General features: G+C 41.3%; 1 protein-coding gene across 1 annotated transcript; it reads left to right on the top strand.

Annotated features, from left to right (window-relative positions):
* The first annotated feature begins 24,241 nt into the window (after positions 1–24,241).
* LOC145405875 (Y-box-binding protein 1-like) lies at positions 24,242–24,634 on the top strand. Its single transcript, XM_080277130.1, has one exon. The coding sequence runs from the start codon at positions 24,242–24,244 to the stop codon at positions 24,632–24,634; it is 393 nt and encodes a 130-aa protein (XP_080133256.1).
* The last annotated feature ends 256 nt before the right edge of the window (positions 24,635–24,890 follow it).

Genomic DNA, 24,890 nt, shown 5'->3' on the forward strand with positions numbered 1-24,890 from the left:
GGCAGCTGGGAGCGCCCATGAACTCACACTCTCTCTCCCACAATGCAGAACCTGTGCTTATCAAAATTCATTTATCCCCAGAACTACTACTCTCTAGAATTCACTTCCTGGGAGTTGCTTCCCACACACATTTAATCCTCTCGATTTTAAATCCAATTGTTGTAAGTATTTTATGAATGGAGGATGCCTTTAGGCACATGGACTTTTTTTTTTCCTTTGTTTTTCCTTCCTCCATTCATTATATATATATATATATATATATATATATATATATATATATTTATATACAGTAATCCCTCTAATATCTGAACGCCCAATATCCGAACATCCCCACTAACTGGACATAATCGTCCCGGGATCCAATATTCCCAAAATGGTCCGAAAACCGCAAAAAAAATCGAAAAAAAAAACTATTTTTTCCTGCCCGTAATTTGAACTTGGAGCGCGGGGCGCGGGACAGCTTTGTTGTGGCGCGTCATTCCTCTGACATCCGCTAGAGCGCCCCCAGCATCCTCCCCACTTTCTGCCTGTCTCTTGTCACAAGTGTACGCTCATCATCATGGCTGCCCACGTGCTCGCTTTTGTGGTGGTGCCTTACCTGCTGCAGGCACTCCCGCTGCTCTCGTGCCTCTCCTTCGTGTGTGTGATGATGGCCCCCCCGCCTGAGAAGAGGAAGAGAGTGGTGTTGATTCTGGAGAAGAAACGGGAATTATTGGAGAAAGTAGATGCAGGGTGGTCTTCTTCCTGCATCCTCCGCGAGTTCAACCTGGCCCAATCTACTTTGTTTGATATTAAGAGATCCCGAGACAAACTCATGCAGTACACGGCTGACTTCTCGTTGAGAAGCAAACGCAACGTGGAGAGGAAGGTGATGTTTACTCCCAAGTTTGCTGAAGTCGACCGCTCCACGTTGATTTGGTACCGACAGCAACTTGCTGCTGGTGTGATGGTACGTGGTACAGAGCTGATGGCTGCTGATGAGAAGTTCGCCAGGCTTCACGACGCCCTAGACTTCAAGGCATCCGAGGGTTGGCTCTTTGTGTTTAAGTTACGGCATGGCCTTACCAACCGTAAAGCTCATGGCGAAGCTTTGGACGCTAACGAGGATGGAGTTCATGAGTTCGGCACAAGGTGAAGGGCTTGATCGACAGGGAAGGCCTCACTCTTGGTCAAGTCTACAGCACTGACGAAACTAGTTTATTCTATCGCTCTTTGCCAATGAACACTCTAGCTGAGGAGACGGAGAAGCGTGTACCTGGCCGCAAGCTCTCCAAGGAATGGATATCTGCTTTGTGTTGTGCCAATGCTAACGGCATGCACCGGCTTCAGCCCGTTATTGTTGGCCGTGAAAAGCAGCCTCGGTGTCTTCGTGGGGTGTTGGATGTCCTTCCTGTCGTCTGGTACCATTCTTTGAAGGCATGGTTTACAGCCCAGATCTTCAAAGACTGGTTCCACCTCCATTTTGTCAAGGAGGTCATACATTACCAGACGGAGACACTGGGAATCCCACGCAACCAGGTAAAGGCCCTCCTTCTCCTCGACAATGCACCTGCCCACCCGTGCGACAAGGACTTGGTGGCTGAGAATGGCTGGATTAGGTGCATGTTTCTGCCACCTAATACAACTGCTCTCATCCAACCAATGGACCAAGGAGTGATCGTGGCAACGAAGAGGCTGTACCGAAGGAAGTTCCTGGACGAGGTGATGGTTGTTCTCAAGGTCGAGGACAAGCACAGGGAGGGATGGGACACACGAGGCCAGCGGACTTTGGAAAACCTTCGCCGCTACAACATCAAGTCTGCAATCTACAACTGGGCCAGTGCATGGAAGGAAATCCCTGTCAAAACTCTAGAAAATGGTTGGTCTCGTCTGCTTCTCGGAACGGATGTGGAGTACGATTTCCTAGGTTTTTACTTGGACGACTTCCATGCACGTCTACGTACGCATGGCGACGATGTTGATGTGGACGATGTGCGTGAGTGGTTGGATGACGACGAGGGCGATCCTGGGTATCAGACATTGTCTGATATCGAGATCGCATCTTCAGTTGCAGGTGTCAGTACCCAGCTTGAAGATTCTGACGAGGACGGCGACAGTGATGCGGACTCCTCTCAGCATGACACAACTCCAGCCATCCACTAGCTGAGCGCACTCCGGGAACACTTAGAGTTCGTTCTCAACTACCTGGAACACCTGGACTGTGTTACGGAACAGAGAAAGATAATGTACACTTTAAGTGAGAATGCTAAAAATCACTACTGTCCCGTAAAGTTCCAGGTTCAAAACAAAAGAGTTAGGTAAAATTACAAGTTAAAATTTAATGCTCAAACTAACAACAAAACATTCAGGACTCATAAGGATAATGTAATGGCAAATAAACAGGTTAAATATATGGTTAACTGCAATAGCCTCTATTAACACGAAAATAGCAAGAGTAATTTTATCTAAGTCAGCCCTGATAAAATGAGATACCAGATAATACTCAGTGAATGCCAGATAAATAATTACAGATACAAACTATTATCAAAAATGACTGACATAAAGAACCCTACATGAATTACAAAAACTTCACTAGGCCTACAAATTAAACTTATGCTATACAGTACAAGAAAAAATACAACAGTTATACTCAAATTACACACAGCTGCTAGATGGTTGGAGACTTCTTGAGCACTCACAATAATAATATCTGTACAGGGGAGGACAGAGATGTGAACAAAATGAGGAGCAGATCTAAGTGGCAATGATGCAGAGACTGAGCTCATTATATAGGGGCCAGGAGAGCTTGATACAACTTGTAAGAAGGACGCGCAAATGAAGCCATGGGGACAAAGAGCTGAAAATCCCGCTCTGAATAACAGAGAGAATGACTTACTCTACTATAACGGTAGAAGGGGGGGACTGAGGCAGAACACGCTCGTGATCAAACATGCAGCAACTGTGCGTTAAAATTGCACAAAGGATGATGAAATCATAGGGTATGTAACACCTCCCCACAAAGAAAAAAGAAATTTACAAAGGAAATTTCTTATTACACTAAAACAATCTGTATTTGGCATTACAGAACATGCAAATGTCTTTCCTAGTGTTACAAAACATGAGATCTCCCTAGCACGTTCAGTCATAGGTACTTGCCAGTATCCCTTTAACAAATCAAACTTACTTATGTACCTAGCCTTTCCGATCTTTTCTATGCAATCTTCCACACGAGGGAGAGGGTAAGTGTCTGTTTTGGTTATCTGATTAACACGTCTGTAGTCAATGCAAAGCCTCTGTGACCCACCTGGCTTAGGGACTAGAGTGACAGGAGAACTCCACTCGCTCTGACAGGGCTCAATCATCTTGTGGTCCAACAGGTAGCCAAGCTCCTTCTGGATGAGAGGAACTTTCACTGGGTTCACACGGTAAGGAGGCAATTTAATTGGCTTTGCGTCTCCAACATCGACATCATGCATCAACACAGTGGTTCTTCCTGGAGTAGCACGGAACACTTGCGGGTACTCCTGCAGTAATGCCGAAAACTCCTGCCTTTCCTTGGGAGGTAGATGAGAAAGCTTAGTCTGGAGATCATTCATGATATCAGGATTCTTCCCCAAACTATCACTCAGGCTCATACTGCATGGGAGAGCTTCACTTGCAGACTCGGGTGGAACAGCTACAATGCAGACTGGATTATTTTCGTCCCGCCTGTGATATAACTTTAGCATGTTGATGTGACAAAGTTGCTTGTTCTTTCTACGATCTGGTGTGGCGATGACATAGTTGACATCACTGAGTTTCTTCTCCACGAAATAAGGACCACTAAACTTGGCTTGAAGAGGTTGCCCATGAACTGGTAGCAGAATCGAAACCTGATCTCCTGGCTGAAAGTGGCGTAACCTGGACTTCTTATCATACCAAGTCTTCATCTTCTCCTGAGCAGCTCCTAAATTCTCTCTCGCCAGCTGTAAAGCAGTGGACAGCCGTTCTTTGAACTTCATCACATACTCCAGCAGGTTGACGTCATCTTCCTCCGACAGCCAGCATTCCTTGAGTAACTTAAGGGGTCCTCTTACTTCATGGCCAAACAGTAGTTCAAAAGGTGAGAAGCACAGTGATTCATTTGGAGATTCTCTTGCGGCAAACACAACGAATGGAAGACCTTTATCCCAGTCTTTCTGATGTTCCAAACAGTATTTCCTGAGCATCGATTTGAGTGTTTGATGATATCTCTCCAACGCTCCTTGGGTCTGGGGATGGTAAGCTGAAGACGTGATCTGGGAGATGCCCAACTCTTTCAGAGACTGCTTGAAAACATTCGACATGAAATTACTTTCCCGGTCTGACTGTACCTCCTTGGGCAGACCAAACTTTGTGAAGAACCCTAGCATTTCCTTAACCACGTTCTTTGCTGAGATATTTCTAAGTGGAATGGCTTCAGGATAACGAGTAGCCATATCAATCAGGGTCAACACATAAGAAAATCCTGAAGAAGTCTTAGGAAGAGGGCCCTCAATATCCACCAACACACGGGTGAAAGGCACCTCAAAAGGAGGAATGGGAACTAGAGGTGCAACCTTTTCGGTCTGATTACACTTCCCCACAACTTGACAGGTGTGACAAGACTTACAATACCAGGAAACATCCCTGAAGATACCTGGCCAGTAGAAGTGTTTCAAAATGCGTGCCACAGTCTTCCTCACTCCAAGGTGTCCTGCCAAACTGGAATCATGAGCCACTCTAATGATATCCTGCCTACAAACACGAGGGATGACAACTTGATGTACAACCTCCCATTCACAGTCGGCTGATGCTGTTGGGGGTCTCCACTTCCTCATAAGTACTCCTGACTTTACATAATAACAAGTAGAAGCACCGGCTGACTCTTCTTCACTGTAAGCAGAGTTAGCTAGACCTTTCAACTCAGGGTCAGCAACCTGCAACTCAACCAACTCTTGACGAGACAAATTATCAACACTACGGGGTACTGCCTCATCTGGTGAGTGGTCCAAATTAGCAAGAAAAGTGTCAGCTAGGATAACATCATCATCATCATTATCCTCTAAATCACCAGTAACTTTAGACTTAGCCCTAGTGACAGCACATGCAGGGAACACATCAGGGACACCACAATCCTGGGTCGCAGCCACTGGCTCACTAGACAACTGAGGAGCTGGACACACTTGACTTCCACCAATATCATTTCCAAGTAAGAAAGTTACACCTGACATTGGGAGTGTCTCAACCAACCCAACCATAACGGAACCATTAACAAAACCAGACTCTAAATTCACTCTGCACAGAGGGACAGAGAAGTAATTATTCCCTACACCTTGTAAGATTACAGTTTCATCAGAGGAATTAACATTAGAGCCTAGAACACTGGTCAGCATAAGGGACTGGCAAGCACCTGTGTCACGATATATTTTAACTGATTTCCTGTCATTACTGTCCAGAGGACTGACAAAACCATCAGACAGGAAATTAGCACATGAACTCTTGAGAGTGTCACCCACGTTACTGCTCAAAAGAGGAGCTCCATCATGAGAATTTAAGTTACCCCTCAAAGCAGGTTCAGTTAACTCAGTTAAAGAATTCTGGGAACTCTCAAGAGTGGACACTAGACCACCTGACTGAATATTTAAAGACTCCTTTTTGTTCACATCACGCTGTCTCCTGAAACATCTCTCCGTAGTATGACCAAGCTTACTACAATAAGTACATTTACTTTTCTGAAATCTAGAGGTGAAGCTGGTATTTACTTCCTGAGAAACATCATCCTTATTCTCTTTCCTGTTACCTGTACTCTGAGTAGAGGCAACGTACTTACTCTCAGCTTTCCCTTTTTCTTTAGAATATCTCTTGTGACAGATCTGTCCGTTCTCCCCTTTGGGGCTAAGATGCGAATGAATGTGTTTGAATGGATGAGTAAATGGAGAGTGAGTCGTCCTGTCTCGGCTACCTCCCTTTTCTTGGGGGAAGCAGCCTAGGTATATAGATAGATACATCTCTTGTGAGTGAGAACATATTCATCAGCTAAAACTGCAGCATCAGACAAATTATCTATTCTTCTCTCATCAAGATATAGGCTTACATCTTTATAAATACACCTCTTGAAGTCCTCCAGCAAAATCATCTGCTTAAATTTACCAAAATCAGAATCCACATTCTTAGAATTTAACCACTGCTCTAACAGATCTTCTTTGATTTTTGCATACTCAACATGGGATTGCTTATCTTGCTTGTAAGTTGTCCTAAATTTTACTCTATAGGCTTCAGGAACAAGCTCATAGGCCTTAAGAATCAAGCTCTTAACTACATCATAATTATCAGATTGATCCTGAGGCAAAGATGCATAAGTTACTTGAGCTTTACCGGTGAGAACAGTTTGAAGGAGTACTGGCCAATACTTTTTGGGCCAATTAAAACCTGTAGCTACCCTCTCAAACAACTGAAAATACTTTGTTAAATCAGATTCATTAAAAGGAGGGACAAGTTTAACATTTTTAGCCACATCAAAATCATCAGAGCTAGATGATCCAGTTCCACATTGTTTCATGCGATACTCATGGTCTGCCTGAATCCTAGCAATTTCAACTTGTGCCTCAGCCTCCCTAACACGGGCCTCCTGCAGGGCTAGCTGTAACTTAGCTAATTCAATCTGCGTTTGCTCATTTGGAGGAGTTACATTAAACAAGCTTTCATTAATCATGTCAACAATCTGATCTTTAGAATGATGAGAGCGAACAACAATTCCCAATTGTTGAGCAACAAGCTTAAGTTCATTCTTTGTTCTGTTTTCTACATCACACACTGTTTGCACATTTGACAAAAAATCTTTGGCTTCATCAAGTGTAGTAATAGTAGACATCATGAATAAGTAACAGTCACAAAATATCAAGCAATATCCTTATGTTAATATCCTGAATATCCTGATATGAGGTCGCCAAATTTATGTTACGGAACAGAGAAAGATAATGTACACTTTAAGTGAGAATGCTAAAAATCACTACTGTCCCGTAAAGTTCCAGGTTCAAAACAAAAGAGTTAGGTAAAATTACAAGTTAAAGTTTAATGCTCAAACTAACAACAAAACATTCAGGACTCATAAGGATAATGTAATGGCAAATAAACAGGTTAAATATATGGTTAACTGCAATAGCCTCTATTAACACGAAATTAGCAAGAGTAAATTTATCTAAGTCAGCCCTGATAAAATGAGATACCAGATAATACTCAGTGAATGCCAGATAAATAATTACAGATACAAACTATTATCAAAAATGACTGACATAAAGAACCCTACATGAATTACAAAAACTTCACTAGGCCTACAAATTAAACTTATGCTATACAGTACAAGAAAAAATACAACAGTTATACTCAAATTACACACAGCTGCTAGATGGTTGGAGACTTCTTGAGCACTCACAATAATAATATCTGTACAGGGGAGGACAGAGATGTGAACAAAATGAGGAGCAGATCTAAGTGGCAATGATGCAGAGACTGAGCTCATTATATAGGGGCCAGGAGAGCTTGATACAACTTGTAAGAAGGATGCGCAAATGAAGCCATGGGGACAAAGAGCTGAAAATCCCGCCCTGAATAACAGAGAGAACGACTTACTCTACTATAACGGTAGAAGGGGGAGACTGAGGCAGAACACGCTCGTGATCAAACATGCAGCAACTGTGCGTTAAAATTGCACAGCAACTGTGCGTTAAAATTGCACAAAGGATGATGAAATCATAGGCTATGTAACAACTGCGACAGGGAGATGGGGCCCTTGGGACTTGTGGAGGAAGTGCGTGCTTTCAGGCAGCGCATCATCAATCGTCAGAATCGCCGCTCCTTGCGTCAATCAATGATTGACAGTTTTTTCAGGTCCGTGACTCCCGCTGTGCCCAGCCCTGGCTCCACTCCGTTGTCTCCCCAAGACAAGCCCTCAGGCTCCGAGCCACAGCCCAGCACATCAGCCACGGTGTAGTCACCGCTCAACGTGACTTTGCGTCTGTCTTCAGAGTCGTCTGCAGTGGATACGCCATCACCACAACCCAGCGACGCACCCCTAGGTCACCTGACAGTGCTACTCTCGGACTCTGACAGTGAATAGATGCCAAGAACTTCTCCACTAGACCACACGGGAATTTACAGTGTTGTGCAGTGAAAAAAACAGTGCATTGTGTTAAGGATTTACATTTGTGAGTGAAAAGACAATTTTTGAACTAAATTTAACATAAATAGACTTGTGTGTTTTTGCTTTAGAAAATGGTTATAAGAGTGGAAAGAATTAAAGTGCAGAGTGCAACACTTATTAAGTTACAATGGAGCATAAGTTAGACAAGAGTGCACACTGTGAAGAGAATGGACTTCTGAGTGCGAATGACTAAGTTCAGTGCAAGACTTCATGAACAGTGTACTGCAAGTGCTTCAGAAAATCCTTCTTACTGTCAGAGTCCGAGAGGAGGCGGTTATTCATCGAGATGGCCATGGACTTGCTCTAAGTAGGCAGAATGTTTCATACTGTACTCGACTGTATTTTCCATACTATACTTACCTTAAACACCTCATTTCACTCTTTTATGTCCCTTATTGGTGTGAATATGCTGTGTCTTAGGTGCTATGCATGTGCAATAGGAAGGTGTTTTCTGAGTTAGGCTAGGTTAGGATCCTTAACTACCAGTCCAGGAGCCAGGGACTTGTAAGTACCCAGAATGTTGAATATTGTATGAACCTACCTCTAAAACCTCATTTTATGCTTCTTTTGCATTTATTTCAGTCTTTTATGTCCCTTATTGTTGTGATTTGGGTCTTAAATAGGTGCTATGCATGTCCAGAGGGAGTTGTATAGGTGTTTTTCTGAGTTAGGGTCCATAAGTACAAGTCCATAAGCTGGGGCCCAATATCCGGACAGGACCACTATCCGGACCTGCCTATGGCTCTATTACGTCGGATATTGGGGGGATTATTGTATATATATATATATATATATATATATATATATATATATATATATATATATATATATATATATATATATATATATATATAAGAGCCACGGTGATTTTTGTTTATTTGTTTGTACCTCAGTCATGCCCAAACGATGGGCCAGAGACCCCTAAACCCACATATGTATTTTCTGAATCAGAGTAACCCAAGGATGGTTTTAGGAGGGTGAAAATTCAAATCTGGGTCATTTGAGGTCGCCAGTAGTGTTTGCTTTTTTGGCCCAGGCAACGCCGGGTACCCCTGCATACTAATTTTTGGCATGGAGACTTATATTACCTCAAGCATGGACATAGCCTATGTGAGGTTGACCTCTGAGGCCATTTGAGGTCACCACTCAGAAGTCATTTGGGGTTGCTGATAATAATAAACAAGAGCACACAAATACTGTGTGTTAGTCTGTGAAAGCTGAAATAGAAAGTTTCTAGACCTCTTATAATCCCTCTTCAGGAGCAGAAGAGGTACATGGGGTTTCCGGAGTAGAAAGAAAAATTGAACTACAGCAAATAGGATTAGGGTGTTCGCCTTTTTGGCCCGGCAATGTCGGATACCTCTGCTAGTATAATATATAAGATGTAAAAATAGGTAAGAATATATAGTAATAGAATATAGCAAAGATTATGAAGGTTACTTTTGAATATAATACACTTATGCTTATTAAGCTCAGGCAAAAACATCATGGTCCTGTGGTGTGGGACTACATGCTGCGAGCTCAGTTGCTTGTTTTCTTGCACCTTCACCACCCACACATTCATGCCATCCCCTGTGATACTGTTGCCTACCATAATTATTTAATGAGCCTGGGGAATCACAAATAGTATGGTGCCAACAGAGTGAATACATCGCTTAAGTAATTTTCCTCATGACACCACCAGTGCCACATGAGAGATGGTGAACGGAAAACCTTTTTTTTTTTTTTTTTTTTTTAACCATATTGCACTCCTACTATTCTCGACTTTCTCTTGCCTTTTATATTTGGGACATTCAATTTGAAGTGACAACTGCTTTTGCGGTTTTTATTAATCACTCCCTCCTTGACTTCAAGAAAGGAATATCATATCTCTTGGAAAAGGGAGCGAAAGAGTTGAATTTTCGGTCCTAAATGAGAAAACTGCATGTCCTCCAAGGTTAGACTGCCACAGGAGAATAAAGTGGGGGGTCAGTTCCGATTAGCAATGCGGAAGTTGAGTCGCAACTTCGAGCTCCCACACCACGAGCATGGCTAAAAATAGAATCGTAATGCAGTTTCAGAAGTCTAATTATTACGAATACAGATACTAAGCAGAAATAAATAAGTTTACAGACGAGAGAAAACGTATTTTTTCCGTAATAACATGTTCATCTTTCTCTATCATTTTACATTCATCTTTATCATTTTCCTTTGTTATTTTCGCAATATATATTGCTGTCTCGTAAACAGGGTGGTTGTGTGTGTTTTGCAAGGGAGGAAAAAGATTGTATTTTCTGTCTGGGTCGAGATGATAGGTGTAATTACGCGTTTTTAGGCATGGCCATGAGCGAAAAAGTCGTACATCCACTCGTCATGACAGCAGGTGGTGAACTGACAGATTTTATGTGAAAGGGTGAAGTCAAAGTCAGTCTCATGTCCCAGATTTCCGTTCACTTCCCGTAGGTTTTCACAGTTTTCTACAAGTTGCACTGCATCAAATGATCCAACCAATACAGCAAACCTGAGCAAACAGGTAAAGGTACCAAGACAAAAATGTATTTTTCACTTATTATCATGTCTTTTTTGTATGTGCCTGTATTACTTCATAATCGTAAACAGGTGGTTGTGTGTGTTTTGCAAGAGAAGACAAAGATGATATCTGCCTGGGTCGAGATAATGGGTGTAGTTGTGCTTATTTAGGCATGGCTAGGAGTGAAAAAATCGAAAATCCACTCATCACAGCAGCAGGCTTTGAATTGCTTGATGAGGTGTATGGGAGTGTATAGTAGTGTAGGTCAGTGTGATGACGTTCAGAACGTTCGTTCACTTCCCCAAAATTTTTGCAGTTTTTTATAGGTCGCGCTTAAACGACGCCTGAGGCCATTGATCGGCTAAACGTCATTTGATGCCGCCGGCCATTGAGGGGTTAAGGCTAATAGTGGTGCTAGGCCCCGGCCGTCTCATGTGTGCACCCCCCCTTGCAATACAGAGTTCAATCCATAGACGAATCAGTGTTGTGTCTCCGTCCCCCAAGTTGTTGTATACAATATGCCTCCCATAGTGATAACCCGTCTATGCATATTGAGTGTGCCAAGGGTAATACTCTGTGAGTCCATGTCACGTGAGAATACTGTGAAATAGTGTCACCTACTGTCCATGTCACACAAATAGGTAATAAGTGATATATCCCCACGTCCCTTGTCATGCGAGTGTAACACAAGAGCCTGTATCTCGTCTATGTCACACGGATGTGTTATAGGTGATATAAAGTTGCATCTATGTCACACGGATGTGTTATAGGTGATATAAAGTTGCATCTATGTCACACGGATATGTTATGGAATGAATCTTCCCTTCCCTGTCACGCGCATGTATGCATACCGAGATAGACTATGTTAGAGGTTCTATTGTGTCCTCACCTCTGTGTATATTCTAGTGAGACATACCCAGAGTATTGTAAGTGCCATATGTGTGTTGTATCGTGGAATTATTCTATGTAAGTGTGTACCATATTTCTCTGTAGTGGTTAATGTATTGTATTGGTTAGGTTTGGTCATGGACCGTGGTGTATATCATTGTACATATCTTTGTATCATGTTATGTGTTCATTATACGTGTGCCTTTGATCAGTTGGTGTTTGGGCTTCCCCTCCTTGTCTGCATACTCTGGTCTGGTCGAGAACAAAGAACCCAAGGCCAACACCGTACCTGAACCCGAAGAGTCTGGGTCAGACTACACAGCATAACATTTACATTTACTCTCAAGGCATGACGCTCACAGACCTGAGCAAAACTCTGCACTAGCCTGCCAAGTTCTTGTCCGCTACTTGCAAGCAGTACTCCATCATCAGCATACAACAAATTTGAGATATTCCATCCATCACCAATGCCATCCCTCTCTCCATTACTCCTGTTATTGCTTATCACCCCATCCATATATATATATATATATATATATATATATATATATATATATATATATATAAAATGAACAACCGTAATGACATCACACAGTCTCCTCACACGCCCACACCTATCTTGAACTATTCACTTAGATGCCCATTAACCCTTACGTGTGCTTCACTACCATCATAAAGACTCTTGACGGCACCTAGAAGCTTACTATCTACACCGTACATGCGTAAACCTTTCCACAGTCCTTCTCTGTCCACTTTGTTGTATGCTTTTTCCAGATCCATGAATGCCGTAAGGACCTTATGGTCCTTCTCACAAGCCTTCTCTGCTATATATGTCTCACTGCAAATATTTGATCTACACATCCTCTGCCACTCCTAAAGCCACCTTGTTCATCACTCACTAGGACTTCTGATATCTCTTATATGTATATATATATATATATATATATATATATATATATATATATATATATATATATACACAGGTGTATCTCTCTCGCTTTCTCTCTCTCTCTCTCTCTACCGGTGTATCTATTTATCTTCCTATCTCTCTATCTATCCACCAGTCTGTCTATATATACCAGTGTATCTATCTATCTACCTGTCCATCTATCTATCTATACCTGTATCTCTCTATCTATCATATATATATATATATATATATATATATATATATATATATATATATATATATACTGTATATATATTTCCCATTGGAGCCGTGTCCGGAATATTGGACAGTACTGGGATTTTTCAAGTCTTTATAAAGTAGGGAACCCCCGTGTAAGGACCTATGAGCTTCGCGACTATGAGCCGATAGGCGGAGGGTGGTACGCTTAGTACCCACTCAGTGCCATGCCTCGCCCAGCACCCCTGGGATCCAATGGGTTAATGACTGGCAAACCTCTCAGTCTCTTTAACCCATTGGAGCCCAGTGTCCGGAATATTGGACAGAACTGGGATTTTTCAAATCTTTACAAAGTAGGGAGCCCCTGGGTAGGGACCTATGAGCTTCGTGACCATGAGCCGATAGGTGGAGGGTGGTATGCTTAGTACCCTCCCAGTCCCATGCCTCACCCAGCACCCCTGGGATCCAATGGGATATATATATATATATATATATATATATATATATATATATATATATATATGTTGAGATCCTGATGATGACTCAACGGCTCTGGGTGGATAGCCTAGTTTACAGAACAGTGAGTTGCTGGAATGGGATAGGGAAGTTTGATAACAGGAAGCTAAACAACTACCTGTATCTCAGCTCCATTTCCTAGTCTAAGAAGCACTGGATGCATAAAATAAAGAAGACTGAGAAATATAATGATATAAGAAGGAAAGTCTTGAAGGGATAGTTACTGTACCTAACATCGTTATTTACGAAAGCCCTATCAATAATTCTTTGTATATCACAGTATTTTACTGGGTATTCTGCAGACCATGATAATCATACACCCGGTTCTTCTATCAATGTTTTTTTTTTTTAGGGATGGATAATGTAGCATCTTGGATTAAAACGCCTGTTTCATCGCCTTTCATTGCTATTGTTAAACATGCTAGTTCTGTGCTTTCCAAACCTTCAGTCTTTATAATCCCCTAATTTCCTAATATTTTGATAGCGCCCTCCATCGGCACACTGGTTGCAAGATCGAGATTAGTAAATGAGCATTTTTTTTTTTTTATTGCTTTCGCCTTATCAATAACACTTTGATTGTAATGCTTAAATGATTGATTACATGAACCCGAGGCATCCCATCGACGAATGGGTACATCGCAACATTTTGTCACAGCTAGTCCCGTCGATGTACTGGTACGTTGCACAATTGCAAGGTTCATAATTTGCACAATTTTCAATTTTCGTGCATGATTTTTCGTACATATACATGGGACACCTTCCCCTATTCCTCTGCAAGATGCCAGGCAGGGACAATGCCTTACACTGCATAACCTCCCCCCCCAGCACGCCATTGTCTCGGCAATTCACCTGTTGCTGGTGACCTCGCCAATAAAGACAATCAAGGCCAGAGTGATTCCCCAATCGATGACAATGTGGAGAACAAAGTTTACATAGCATTAGAGGAAGAAACAGTCACAAATGATGATCAGGTAATGTCCCCCCAAAAGGTCAGGTATATTGATGAGTTAGTGAGTGAAACAATGCTTATAATGCCTATATTACTGTTTGAAAACCAATATACTCTCGTACTACATATAAATTCGTACCAAATGAATAAATAAATACCGTTTATGAGTGGTGTTGAGTAGATACCCTCCCAAAGAACTCGTTTTCTTTGGAGCCAGCCTGATAGAAAACCCTGTAAGGTAAGGAGGTACTGCTACCTGTATCGAGTATTTTAAACCTCAGGTGAGCGATTTCTCTACGAATTTTCAATGTTTCTCCCCAAAAGCGGAGGTTTTAGCCATTTTTTTTTTTTTCTAAAATAGCTTGGGACTGGGGGATTTCAGAGGTGCGAAATAGCTCCGGACGTGGCAGGTTAAGAAACCTTTCTATCATTTTCAGAATGAATTTTCCGTTAAATTTTTAAATTTCTTTATTCAATTATTTTTCTTCCATTCTTCATTTATTTACTTATTCATGAAATTATATGGTTGAAATTATATTCATGAAATAATATGGCTCTATACGAAGGTGAAAAGCCTAAATACTTTTGTATCTTTGACAAAAAGGAATACCCCCCAGAAAAAAATATCACTGACAAATATGAATAACGCTCCCCACCCAAAAAGTAGCGCCGAATACATATAATATTATAGCTTCCAGTATATCGCACATAACTCAGCTGATGGCCACACGTGTTGGAGTGCACTATGACATGATTTGCATTTTTATAGCATCTTCTTCAATATATTTGAGAAGTACATAGCCTATAACGTGAGCTATTGCCGAAAAAGTGTAAAATTCCTAAATTATAAAACAAATGATTGTTACAAATGCTACCCTCATATCGCTCTCAGCAAAAATAAAAAAAATATAGATGATCTTTTGAATTTAGTTACTTTTTAATTATTTTTACATGAAACTGCCCCCCTCCCCCTTGCACACCCCATCAGAAGGGCGCACCACCGTGGTAAGGGATTAATGTTGGAGTTTATCTTTCACTTCTTGATGATGCAAACATTTTTGGGTCATTACCTCTCTCATGTTTTCAGGTTTACCCAAAACTTGGAATGTAAATGTTTCTTTTTGCTAATCTTATGCAATCAATATTCTCTAGACATGTCAAGCACTCACCTGATATAGTGTTGCCCACGTCATCCTTTATCCCTGTCATTCCTTTTCTGTCTCTTCTTTCCTTATTCCCACTTTTCCATCATCTTCTCTTACTTTTCTTTCCACTTCAGGTGCCACAATATTGATAGACAAACCTAATGATTACCTACAACCCAGGAAACCATTTACAGTGCTAGGTGTTAACAATATACAAATTACGGTGTGAAGTGGAGCCTATAGTGGTGCCTTTGTTAACTAGGTGGAGAAGCACAAATGCGGTGACCATCTGAGAACCAAAACTCCAACTTTTTCCTCGAGCCTTGCTATGGCAAAATGCTGGCTCCGGCAAGAAAGCAATGGTTCATTGCAAGGGACTGTCCTACAGGGGCGGTTGCCTGCCTGTGGTAAATTGATATGCATGGCCAGAAAGACTGGGATTATTCAACAACAGTGACAAGAACAACAACAACAACAACAGAAAACGACTTTCCTAAGCTGTCAGAGAAAGTGATAGAGTATCAGGAGAAATTGAAAGATGAGTGGAATGCAGTGAAGATCAGGAAAATGGCAGTGTGGAGGAATGGCAGTTGTTTAAGAGTGCTGTGGTGGGGCATATGGAAGAGGTGTGTGGTGTGAGACGAGTGGGTGGTGGTGTAAGAAAAGGAAATGAATGATGGTGTGAGGAAGTAAGTATGGCTGTGGCTGAGAAGAGACATGCATATGAAGTGTGGCTGCAGAGGAAGGATGAGGTGTCTAATGAGAGGTATAAAGAAAAGAGGAATAGGGTGAGAAAGGCTGTGTGTGATAGTGGCAGCAGATGAGAGGTGGGGTAGGTGGTTGACTGAGAATTTTCAACAGAATAAGAAAATGTTTTGGAAGGTGAAAAGGGTGTGAGAGGGAGAGTCTGGGAAGCATGAGCGAGTAAAAGCAGAGGACAGAAGGAAGTTAACTGAGATGGATGCAGTAAGGAAAAGGTGGGTGGAGCATTTTGAAAGACTGTTAAATGCAGATGAGGAAAGGGAGGCTGAGATTGTGGCAGATGGAAGGGTGCAAGGAATAAATATGTTAAGAGAGTTGAGTGATTCTTTCATCACGATGAAGGAAGTGCAAAAGGCAGTAAAGGAGATGAAAACAGGGAAAGCTGCAGATGTGGATGGATGTGCTGTGGAATGCCTGAAAGGTGGTGAAGCAACTATTGTTGAATGATTAGTAAGATTGCTGTATGTGTGTTTGGTGAGAGGTATGGTGCCAGTTGACTGGGCATTTTTTGTGTGGTTCCGCTGTACAAAGGTAATGATGATAAGTATGAATGTACTAGCTTTAGGGGTAAAAGTCTGTTCAATGTTGTAGGTAAGATGTATGGTAGAGTGTTAATTAAGAGAGTTAGAGAGGTTACAGAGGGAGTGATTAGTGATGAGCAGTGTGGCTTTAGGAGGGGGAGAGGATGTGTGGATCAGGTGTTTGCTGTGAGACAGGTGAGTGAAAAGTATTTAGCGAAAGGTAAGAATGTTTTGGGCGTTCATGGATTTAGAGAAAGCATATGACAGAATTGATAGGGAGGCTTTGTGGAATGTTTAAGATTGTATGGACTTGATGGTAGTTGCTAAAAGAAGTGAAAAGTTTTTATGTAAATAGTACAGTGTGTGATAGAATGGGAAATTCTGTGAGTGATTGGTTTCCCGTCAGAGTGGTGCTGCAGCAGGGATGTGTGATGCCGCCTTGGTTGTCTAATATTTATATGGATGGTGTTGTAAGAGAGGTGAATGCAAGAATGTTAGGTGGAGGTTTGAGTCTAATGAATGCTGATCGTAGAGAGTGGAATCTGAATCAGCTGCTGTTTGTGGATGATACTGCACTGGTGGCTGATTCAGTGGAGAGATTCAGAGAGGTGGTAGAGGAGTTTGGAAGGGTGTGTAATAGAAGCGACTGGAAAGTAAATGAGAATAAGAGTAAATTGATGAAGTGTACAAGGTTAGTAGATGGTAGGAGGATGAATATCGTTCTGAATGGTGAGTTGCTGGAGGAGGTAGAGTGTTTTAAGTATTTAGGGTCACATGTTCCTGTGGATGGAAGAATAAGTGCAGAAATGAATTTTAGAATGATTGAAGTAGGAGAGGTGTTGGAAGGAATGAAAAAAGTGTTTAGATGTTCGCTTAGAATGGATGTAAAGAGAACGCCGTATGAGGGTGTTGTGGTACTGACTGCGTTATTGGGGCTGAAACATGGAATATGGGTATAACAGCGAGGAAAAGTTTGAATGTAATGAAGATGAGGTGACTGAGGAGCATGTGTGGAGTGACATATGGATCGAGTAAGAAATGATGAAGTGCGAAGGAGAGCTGGAGTTGTGTGAAAGATGGCTGATTGAGTTGAACAGAGGGTGTTGAGATGGTTTGGGCATATGGAGAGAATAGACGATGAGTGACTGGTGAAAAAGATAACTGGATCGGATGTGAGAGGTGTAAGGCTGAGAGGAAGACCACGAATAGGATAGATGGACAGTGTGAAGAAAGCGTTGGATGCAAGAGGGATGTCTGTTGAGAGGAAGAGTGGCTGTGCGTGATAGGAATTATTAGAGAGAAATTGTAAATGAATAAATGGTGATGTGGCCCTGAGGGGATATTCTCTCGCATTTGGTCTGATCAGCTGATCAGGTCAGGTGTAAGTAAGGGGATGGGTCCATTATGATGTGGCAGGGGTAAACCAGCTCTTCTGTCGGGCCTGTGCCGTGAGGATCTATCCTTTCTCCCCTTGTGACTAAGATGCGAATGAATGTGTGTGTGTGTGGATGAGTAAATTGGGAATGTGTCGTCCTGTTTCGGCTAACTCCCCCTCTCTGGGGGAAGCAGCCTAGGTATATAGATAGACAAATCACACTTATATATCCAAGATATAACATGAAGACACTTCTTTCGTCCTTTGAAAAAAAAAATCTTATTTGGGAATTTTTATTACAATAAGTATGACTTTATTAAACATACAGTCCTACTTCACATAAATACGAGACTGCATAAAATAGGCAAAAAAATAATCCCTTGTTCATTTATTTCATCATAAAATATTTATAGTTTGTTTCATTATTAATTCGCTTATCTCGTACATCTTTGTTGATTACTGCCCAGAGACATGAGATAATACTGAAACACTCTGTATGAACTGCAGAACGCGGTTGAGGTATATGTTCTGTGGAGTGCTCCTCTTGTTGACCTAATCCCTCCATTTCATACACCCTCACTCATATCCCAGCATTCCATTCATTCCACAGCCTTATTCTTCCTAATATTCCTTATTCAGGCATGAAACATGATATGGATGGAAGCCTGCCTCTGGCGGCACCCTTTCAAGTTTGAGAGGTGCGAGCCTGTGTAGAGTTCACTAGCTTCCCAACATTCAAGGTCGGGTGGTAGTGGTGTTGGGTTGCAACGACCAACTTAATGCCGAACCCCTGAACAATTGATTGTAAGTTAATGCTTAACTTCACTACCTTCTGCTTCAAGGTGCTCAAATAGGGACAAAGGCTACATGTTCTCACCACATTCTCACTTTCCACATTCAGTATCATTGGGGCAAGTCGCCTGGGTGCATTAAAACCTGGCAGCCTCTGGAAATCCAACTGTACACTTGGTCACAAAAGTATCGGTGCACAACATGCGTGAAACATTTGGGACCACAGAAGAAAGGTCACTGAAATATTAGTATCCAACCTACCACACGTTCGTAGCCCTGATGTCGGGAGGTGTTATATATGGTCAACTAGCAATATCCTCTTGCAAACATATAGCAAATGTAATGTTTATATAGACAGACAATGATGATACACAATGAGACGTTGGTAATGTCAGCAGTTGTTCGAACTTTCTCGGTAGGCATCGCACCCCCTGTGCACCGATACTTCGAACTTTCTCGGTAGGCATCGCACCCCCTGTGCACCGATACTTTTTTGCTCGAGTGTACAAACACAGATAAAATACGCCACACTCTTCACTGATCAGCAGAGTGCTATATATAACAAGATTACAATTTTCTACGTATATTGACGAATCTGCCGGTCAGCAGTGTTCTGGTGTCCATATTATGAGATGGTAATTTAAAAAAAAAAATCCAATCTCATATAAAAAGAAATTCATTATTTTTATTTCTAGCATCTCAGTCATAAAAAAAAATATATATATATGCTGGAGAGTCAACGATGATTGCTTACAACCACTTTAGTACAGTGGCATCTTTTATCATTCCTATATATCCAAAAATAAGTAAATAAAAATAAATAAAATAAAGCTAAGACATTCTAAAACATTTGCTTAATTTAACTGTACAGTACAAGAAGTTTGCACGAAAAAGCCCAAATTAAGATTCATTCATTTCGATTGACAGTATATGGAGATTTTCCGAATAAAAGAAAGAACGTAGACAGGGAGCAGGCAGATGGAGGAAGACAGTTCCACATTATACTATGTGGAAAAATGAAAAACTAAGAAGAGAAATAGTCCTGTAGTAGAAAAAAAAAAATTATATAAATAAAATGAGTCGCATATTGGGTGTTGCGTGCCTTAAATAACGGGATTTGAATTTAGGTAAGCTTGTTATAGGAGGAGTGACTAGAGAGTGAGGGGGGAGGGGTGGAAGAGGGGGAGGAACTGTGGTGAAGTGATGAAGCTAAAGAGAGTCAGTGACTCCAGCCTAAAAATGAGTGGTGTATTTGACGTATTCTCCTAAACATTAGAGCTATAGGCTACACTACGCAGGGGCAAAACATTCTCTGAACTGATGGAGTCCGTTCAGCACACCTAGCACCTGTGGAATCGATTTTCCAAGAGTAATATCATCATTCCAAAAGAAATAACGTCAAAATGAAGCATCAAGGATTTTGAGAGGAGGAAGTTTAGATGTGATGAATGATCATGAAAATGCAGCAAATAAACTTTATTTGATAACCATTTTACACATTACAGAATAAGAGTAACGTAAGAATTTCTGTATCGGAATTATATCTGCATACTGAAATTTTGCTTTATAATTTTTACACCCGAGTGAATTCCTTCCGCGTGAACAGTTCAGGGGACTGTGGAATCAAGACACAATTATTTTACTTTGTAACCACTGACTTTCGCCCCTATAGTTTAGTCGTTGACATATGCAACATCACAGAGCATCTTAGGCGACTTATAGTTCTGGACAAAATTGAAATCTATATTATGAGCCAGTTACAAATAATGCTGTTTGTATCGATAAACTCAGGATGAAGGATACGACATTTACCCTTTGAACCAAAGAACTTCATCGTTTTCTAGTGATCGTCAGATTACTTACTGTAGTTTAGCTCAGAAGATCCTCCAGCAGATAGATTTAATAAGAAAATCAAAAAATGCAACACTGGACATCAAGGCACTAGAGATGTTAAAGAAGAATGCCAGGTAAAGAAATGAAATACTAATGAAAAAAAAAAAAATTGTACCCTGGATTCTGTTTCTGTTTTCCCATTAGGAAACCCCGAAAGTATACTGGGGTAACCGTATCTTTGCAGCAAAATGGTAGATATATAAATTCTTATTGACTAGATCCTAAAATAAAACACTGCATTTTTTTTCCTTTATCAGCTGGAATTAAATGTTGTGTTATTTACATAAAAATATGGTGTAAGCACATCATAAATAATAATGATAAGATTCCTAACTCCTTCATGAACAAGCAGAGGAAGATAGACGTCACACACACACACACACACACACACACACACACACACACACACACACACACACACACAGAGCAACGGTTCTATGGCGCTATTCGACAACATCCCAACGGTGAGAAACAGCACTAGGATAACTTAGGCCACGGAGAAAGAGATGGCAGTGAGTTCTGAAAATGGATAGGGAATATTGAGAAAGGGTCAATACATAAAAATTTCTATACTGCAGTTCTCACCCTAAGACCCTGTGGATGAAACGTTGAAAAGGAGTAACTAAGAAATATTATGACATAAGGAAGAAAGTCTTGCAGGCTTAAATAGTTGTACCTGACATCTCTGTTTATATAAATCCTATAAATATTTCTTATTTCATTTTTTTTATTTTTCTATAAAACAGTCGTACATTCAGTTCTTTTACCAATAAGTTTCTTGTATATGTAATGCAGACGTAATGGATGCGGATTTTTAAATGATATATTGCATATTGCATCAGAAGATTGGTTTCGTGACTTTCTCAACTCTATTGTTTAACGTGTCAGGGGAATAATGTGAGAGTTTATATTTCGCTTCCTCGGATAAGAAACTTTCTATTCTAACTATTTAGTAATACCTGTCATGCTTTCAGATTTGTCCAAGACTTGGTATGCAAATGTTGCATTTCGCAATTCTTTGGATGCCAGTTTTCTTCAGACATGTCATCGACTCACCAAATGTAGTGTTGCCTACTTTTTCCTCCACCAGTCTGTTTCTACCCTCCTTTACTTCTATTTTCCTACCCTTTCGCTCACTTTTATTACTATTTTTTCCACTCTCGGTGGCTCTACGCTTAGTGACAAACCACTTTGTTTCAGAAAACCGTTTACAACGATGGATGGTAAACATATAACGAAAAAAGGAGATTAAATGAAGTTTCCTACGGTGCCACTCTTAACTGAGTGGAGAGATACAAACGCGATGTCCATCCAGGAACCTAAACTCTGCAATCTTCCCGAAGCCTCACTGGGGCGAGATGCTGTGTAACACATAAGGAACATTTAATCAATGCATGGGGTGACGCCTCAAGGGCGATTGCTTGCATATGGCTAATGGGTCTGTTGAGCCACAAAACTGGGGTTATTCAAAAACAACAACAACAATAATGATAATGCTGCCAAATGATTTCTCAAAGCTGTAAGGTATGCTCACTGTTGGTAACAAAGAGGAATATATATATATATATATATATATATATGTGTGTGTGTGTGTGTTTGTGTGTGCGTGTGTGTGTGTATATATATATATATATATATATATATATATATATATATATATCTCCAAGGGCAGAATCCCACTGCTGCCTGCCTCTTCCCAGGTTGGCAGATAGGTGATGTCTTTGCAGATTTACAAGTTACTGTCTTTGACGGTGCAGACCATGGAACCCCCTACAGATAAATAAGATTCCTCCGAAGATACTAAATTAGGTCGCACAAAAATTGCATTGCACCAGAAACTGTGTGATGACGAGGTGAGATTATTTGTCACAATCCTCCAAACCAAACATGAATTATAGTGTTAATGATATGACGGGAGTTCCTGTTGCATCATCGTCTACTAAAGGTCCAACCCCACTGCCTCCTGCGCTTACGGGCAATGTGCTATCGACAGTGGGTAGGCATTGTATCAGCAAAGCAGAGACCCTGGCATTAAGCAAAAGTAAAAAAAAAAAAAAAAGAGGATCTACAGTACAGTACAATATAAGAAGCTTCACAGAAGATTACAATCTTGGTAACTTACTGAATGAACTGGAAACCATTAGTTTTTATATTTTAGGTTTCAGTTAGGTCCACAGAAAAGAAGGAGAGGTAATTCAGCTACAAAACAGCAACCACCCATTTTACTGCAGAGGAAGGAAAAATGAAAGGGTTTGTGTTGTAGCATTTCTAATTAACAAATCTTGCAGAGAACATTGTAAGTTTCAGCTATCTGAATCATAATTAGACTATGCAAAAGATACAGCCTGAAAGTAATACAAGCATATGCATCGACTTTTCAAACCTCAGATGAAGAAACAGAACATTCTATGATGGCACCTCCAAGATTATAAAAGAAGACAAGACCTGTTATACCATATTCATGGTAGACTTCAATGCAACAGTTCGCAAATCGAAAAATGGAGAAACATGTATGGGTAAATTCTGAATGGGAGAAATGAAGGACAGAGGTGAAATGGTGGTAAATTTTGCTGAAATGTATACGATGACAATAAAGAACACATTCTTTCACAAAAGAACAGGGAGAAAATGGACCTTGAGTACTCCACATAGAGAAACAAAGAATGAAAAAGATTTCATTTAGCAGATATGACTAACAAGATACATTAACCCTGGAACACATTCGATTTTTTTTTTTTGTATGCTACCACAGTCGTGGTCACTATTGTGTACCAATAAAAAAAAAAAAATACCTGGAGTTGTTTTTATTAAACTTACAAGGTATGGACTTAAAATGTACTCTTAACACTACGGTCTGACAGAAAAAACAAAACAAAAAAAAAACAATAGCGTAATCCTCCAGGGGTAACTAGAGACAATTTTTAAAAATTAAGTAAAAACCATAAGCATGAGCATAATGAATGGATTCTGATGTCCGGTGACCAGTGGGCAGTAGGGGGGTGTGGGGGAAAGCTGGCTGACTCCCAGTCTCCTGGAAGAAAAATATCAAAGAAAAGTCCATGCACTAAATGTCTAGTACTTTAACACATTCGTGGACACTTTTATAGCCCACACCTGTGTTATATGAAAAACCTAGCCTAGGAGCGTGCACCAACTACCTTCACCCGACACAGCGCATCATTTTAGGAAGCTACTGAGAACACCACCCACTTGGGCCACATAGGAAGCAAAGGCCATGAGGCCAAAGTTTGCGTGAGTCACAATAGTGTCCTCGAATGCGTTCCAGGGTTAATATCACAGTTATCAATAAAGTAAATATAGGAAGCGACCATAGAACGGTGGTTTGGAGAGCCAGATTCAGTTTTAAAAGTGAAAGAACCTAGATGAGAAAAATAAAAAGATATGCCCATTGCCCAATATACGTAACCAAAAATGCCTTTCAGTTAGAAATAACGAACAGATTTCAGGCTTTAAAGTTATGCTGAGTGTGACTTTGATTAACTGAATGATACACTCGTAAAATTGCTAAGAGTATCAGGTGAGATAATAGGGAAAAGCGATCGAGAGGGGATCAGATCCGACAGCCATGCAAGACGGACGTGCTGACATTGCCTACGACCCATTGAGGGGATCAACCAGCCAGCCACAGTCTCCTGCTGCCCAGAAGATCCGGGGGACCGTAGTTCCGTTTAATGTACTGGCAGGATATGGATTCATCAAGCACCAGGACACTGGCGTTGATGTTTTTGTGCACCGCCAGGCAATAGTTAAGCCAAACCCACGTCACCTCCAACATTCCCTAGGTGATGAAGAGTCGGTGGAGTTTGGCCTGTTTGGAGCCCCCAAGGGTCCTGAGGCCCGGGATGTTACTGGGCCGGGAGATGTAGCCATGCAGGGTTCTGCCCATGCATGGAGATGTCTCATGACCCGGGAACGTCAGGCCAGGGATCCTGGGATCCTGGGAGTCCTGGACAGATAAACCTTGTCGTGGAGATGTGCATCGCGACAGGAAAGGCTTTATATGGGGATGATAACAGGGTTTTGCACGTTCTCCTCCCTAAAATCTTCGAGGAGAACAGGCTGCCTTGTCTATTCATCCACGAGTGCTTGCCCACGATATACACTCGGTCCCTCGTTGACGGGAGCGTCGGGCTAGCCAGCCACGACCTGCTGCTCCCCGCCAGACACCAAGGAAGAGGCTCAGGCTGGAGGGCCCCCTCAACCGACAGACTGCT

Source organism: Coenobita brevimanus, chromosome 68 (genome assembly GCF_032717465.1).
Source record: "Coenobita brevimanus isolate Jiangsu-jjx chromosome 68, ASM3271746v2, whole genome shotgun sequence".
Lineage (NCBI taxonomy): Eukaryota > Metazoa > Arthropoda > Malacostraca > Decapoda > Coenobitidae > Coenobita > Coenobita brevimanus.